At 40.2% G+C, this 5,000-nt stretch overlaps 1 protein-coding gene across 3 annotated transcripts in view; it reads left to right on the forward strand.

The window, feature by feature from the left end:
- Window positions 1-3,620, forward strand: part of LOC138020290 (uncharacterized) — a 37,619-nt gene extending 33,999 nt beyond the window's left edge. For all 3 annotated transcript variants that reach the window (XM_068867304.1, XM_068867297.1, XM_068867310.1), the window contains one exon: window positions 779-3,620. In XM_068867304.1, coding sequence (XP_068723405.1) covers window positions 779-1,262 — 484 coding nt within the window. In that variant the 3' untranslated portion in view covers window positions 1,263-3,620. The remainder of the gene's footprint in view (window positions 1-778) is intronic.
- Window positions 3,621-5,000: the final 1,380 nt, after the last annotated feature.

The raw sequence follows: 5,000 nt of genomic DNA on the forward strand, positions 1-5,000 counted from the left end.
CTAGGTACGACGGAAAGCCGGAAAAATCTGAAACAAAAATTCATCTTCCAAATCGGCACCCTTAATCCCCACGGTATTAACGAACGCTTTTCATTTAACTAATGTATTCCTGATTTTCACGTTGCCATGTTACCAACAATAGCGTATTTCCTACTATACTATACAAACTACACACAACCAATAATTCCTCGATTCGCTCTGACTAAGGGCTAACGCTCGAAACGTCAGATTTTAGAATCCCTGTACGGTGGTCAATTTACATTATCAACTCCGTTGATAAAACCAATTTTTTGTGTACTACTTCCCCACCGACGCAGCACCACAGTTTCTTTAGAAACTACCCCCTTTATTCTTTTTTTAAAAGTTGACCGTTATTGGGTTTTGATTAGATTGCAGGCTCAAGGCAGGTTAACTTATTGTAAGAATAAATAACCGGGGGCTCTACTTTTAGACTTAGCTAAATCTATATAAATAGGGACTTCGTGACCGAACGGTCGTGTGGTGGTACATTGCGTATCTCGTAAAATCATGGTATGCGTAGAAAGTTAGACTCGGACCTCAACATTAACCTTTTACACCGTAAAATAATGAACACTTAATGAACGGCTTCCTATTGCTGCTCTAGTTTGCCTCTTGTACAACTTTGCTTCTACGTCCCTGGATTTTTTACTACCGGTCGATATCAATTCAGCTTACAGTCTGTGGCAGTTTCTTCAAAATCTATGTAAAGGCACTGAAAACTTACTTATCGTTTTTTGGTCTGTCCTTTACTCCTTAGGAAGAAGGAAAACATGTCAGCAGAAGGGAAAGCATCGATTAACGAGAAGAGACTGTTTCATGGAACAAGCCCAAATGCTGTGGAAGCTATCTGCAAGCAGAATTTCGACTGGCGTATGCACGGAAAGAACGCAACCAGATACGGAAAGGGCAGCTATTTCGCGTTGAATTCTTCTTATAGCGACTCGTACGCCTCAGAAGACGACAACTTCTCTCAATTCATGTTCGTTGCCAAAGTTCTCGTTGGATCTTATGTGAAGGGCCAGTCCACTTATCACAGACCCCCTCCGAAGGATCCAAGTAATCCCGCCAGCGACCTTTATGATTCCTGTGTAAATGACAGACGGTCACCAAGTATTTTTGTTATCTTTGACACAGATCAGTTTTACCCAGAGTACATCGTTGAGTATTCTGCTCTTCGACAAGCAAACTACTTTGCTTTAAGTCCAAGGCGCACTACAGCCGCATACTTCTTTCAGAACTAAAATTTCAAGCAATCCAGTAACAGCCAGCTCGTATGGTCCGGGGACGTCAGCAAAGTCAGTAAATGCTGGTTATTCGAACACCTCTTACCCAGTGTCAGCTAATACGGCATCAAGAGTGGCTTCCTCTTATTCAGTGCGCCATCACCAGTAGCTTCAAGTCCTTATTCTTCTTCAACTTTAAATGCCGTCTATAGTTCGACGCCATCTTCTTCGAACCTACCAACCTGGAATACCAGCCACTTTAGTTCATCATCGTGTTCAGGTACATCACATCAAACCGCCAGTACTTGTACGCCAAGGCGGTCTTCATCCACGGCTTATAGTTATCAATGTTCTTCGTATTCCTTTAACCCAGGTCGAAGTCACAGTAGACATGGCAAGGAGAAAAAACCCAAATGCTCTGTAAAGAGGAATTAGTTATTTGGCTGTTGATCAAGAAAACTCTCTCGATAAAAGCAAATGCTTACTAGTCGTTCTAATATCGACTGCGAACTTCAGTGTAGGGTAGTTTTTTGGGCAATCTTTGCGGACGTCATTTCTTCATAATTTTCTTCAAAAGTCATTTTTTCGATGCGCAGAGAAACCTTAGAAATTTCACAGATAAACATTTACTCAATTATAAAAGCAAGCGATAAGAAATGACGACGTTTCGACCATCCTATGGTCACTTTTAAGTCGTTGTTCAAGTTCATGAAAATTGTGCACATATTCGGTCCTAAATCAATATTTGCTTCAAAAGCATTTAAAACTCGTGAACAAAATAGCCTATTAGGTCACCGATTAAACGTCACGTGCACGAGCATTAAAAACTGGAAACACTCCTCATTAGAATGATTTATGTAAAGCATACTAATATGGAATAGCTTGTTTTTCTTGTATGTTAATATTCTCTTCTCACAATTTGAACCTTTGTTCGTACTCAGAGGGATTTGCTGTTTGCGAAATGATTTTGAAGCCCCGTTTAGTAAACTCGGTATGGTTTTGTCTGGTCTAAAACCACTGAGCTTCGCCTCTTAGTTCAAAACCCGATAAAACACACCTACCCGTTTATTAAACAGTACTTAACAATCCGATGACAAAAAGGTAAGAATACAACAAGAAAGCACGAAAACGGTCGGATCGTTATTTTACTTTTAAGCGCTTTTGTTTGTAAGAGAAATCTTAGTTACAACAAAGCAAATTGATAAATTGTTGGTTAGCAAAAGCGTTAATTTATTGGTTCATCATTTTCTGGTCATAAGTGAGCCACATCCTTCGAGAATCTGATTGGGATTTCTTTCTCTTGTGAATTGAAAAAAAATTAAAGAGATTAAGATTACAAAGGCTAAGAAACACACAAAGCAAACTTAAAGAACGGTTATATATAATGATAGCATGGAGCCTGGCCATTGACGGAGGGAAAATTGTGACAACAATGTTTCGTCCTTTCAATGCAAACCTTTTTGCGTATGATTGTATGATTAATTTTCTAGTGTAAGGCTAAATTTCGACAATGAATGTGTGATTATAGTTTATTGAGTATATTAAATAATATTATTAAATTCTCAACCTCGGATAATGCAATTCTCGTGCTCTGATTGGTTCACTCAATCTCGGTTATCAGCTCATATACCTTAGTTTGACCTTATATGGTAAATGATTGATCTAAGTGTTGCCAAGCTAAAAGTTTTTTCGCCGGAAAGCGAAATTTCTCTCTGAAGAAAGCAAAAAAAAGTTTTTCTGGACAGCTGGGTTAAATTCCGACGTTTAGAAGTACGCGAAAAGGTAAGAAATATTTTTGTGACGAGCCTGCGTCTGTCTGACCACAAGGTGTTACACGACATGGCATCAGTTCTCATCAAGTTTTTTCGATTTCGCTCGGATTTGCTCGCTTTTTTCGCTCGCATTTCGTACTTTCTAAACTTTTGGAGTTTAAAGGAATTTAATAAAACAATTATTCCATTCGCGCTTGTTGGATATGAGACTGGTTATAGCCAACTCGGCGCTACGCGCCTCGTTGGCTATTTACCATCTCATATCCAACGCGCGCTCATGGAATAATTGTTAATTATTTAGTATATACTCACTCAGTGATCGTGGTGTCTCGAGCAATCTCATTGGTTCGCTATCTCGGAGTAATTGAGTGTTATTCACTCGCTACGGGGCGAATAATGCGTGATCCAAACAAAACAAAACGGCCGGCGTAAACACGCCAGCATTTCTAAATCGGAAACATTGAGAATACGAAATGATGCTGTGCTACACACTTCAGCCCAAGCTCGGTATACGATTTATAGACTTTGTATGGGAAAACATACTTTGAGCTTATAAATGCTAAAATAAGCTGTAGATGTAGAAATAAAGTTCGCTTACCTTCTACATACGGCTGTCCTCGTCTTTTCTATGCCATCGGAGGGCAAACTTGTGTCCGTTTTAGACGGGTTTGTGGCTTTCGAATTTTTGCGATGTCGTTAGTTGTCGTTTCCCCTCATAAAGAGAAGAAAGGCTGGTGACTCGCGGCGATCTCGTTCCACAAATTGCTCTCGCATCACGAAGCAACTGTCCGAATCGCCATAAAAACACCACAGCCTTAAGCCCAGATAAATTTCCTATCACATCAACTCAACTCCGGGACCACACAACGATTTTTGGCGGATAAATTCCAAATAATGTTCGACTTTCTATAATCTTCCCATCTTTTCAGCTAGATTACAAGTAGCCCAAGCTCGATATATGATGACCTTTGCATTGTAAATACCCTCGTACCCGGCAGTTCTCAATACTCGTTGTTGTTCATCTGTGAAACTAAAGAAAGACTTTTTCTGTAGGATTTCAAGGAAGCGAATTCAAGAAAGTGATTTTTGATGGGAGCAAAGAACTGTCTCACACCCGGAGTGGAAGTAATTGGAGTCTCAGGCCGGGTCGCTAAGCTAACTTTTCACCGTTGGGGTAACGCGAAGTTTTAACAAAGCCTTTCGATGGCTTAAAACGGGACAGTTTTCAGAGATTGCCGACGGTTTTATTCGGCCACTGTGAAGATTCGACGCCAAGCAAAGACCACGGAAGGAAAAATTAACTATCGCCCGTGCTCTACCCGGAATTTCGAGGCGACTGGAGCTGCAGGAGAGAATTTACGGCCGTTTCCTTCGGCGGATCGGATCGACTGCTTCGTGTTAAGATCGCATATTTCTTACCTTTTGAACTCCCGAGGCTAGAATGCAAGCAAATATTTTTTAGCAGCATACTCTAATCAAAAAATGTAGATCTTCATAAGAGTTCATTCTCGTCCCCAGAGTCCGATTTTCTTTTGGTCAACACCAAGAACACGGACTCTGACCACAGCCAAATTACGCGAAGTCTCGGTGATGGTATAATGTTGCAACCATTGACGACCGTTATTGTTTCAAATTTCTGAGGATGCGCAGAAGAGCCAGAAGTCCGTGATTCGCGGACTTCTACTTTGGCTGTGGCCAGAGTCCGAGTTCTTGGTGCTGACCAAAAGATAATCTGACCGTCTGGGGACGAGAATAACTACAAATTACGAACAGGAAGATCGTGCAATTTTTTTCGTTGATAATGTTCCTAATATCTTCTAGATCGATTATATATTGATGCATATAAACGACATTCAGTTACTAAAAACTATCATACTTGTTTCAACTTATCTGTTACGTTTTATTTTAGATTTTGTTTTAAGAAATAAAGGTAAAACTACGGTCATCTCTGTTTTCATTTTACCGCTAGTCGTCGTTCACAAAT

Source organism: Montipora capricornis, chromosome 2 (genome assembly GCF_036669925.1).
Source record: "Montipora capricornis isolate CH-2021 chromosome 2, ASM3666992v2, whole genome shotgun sequence".
NCBI lineage: Eukaryota > Metazoa > Cnidaria > Anthozoa > Scleractinia > Acroporidae > Montipora > Montipora capricornis.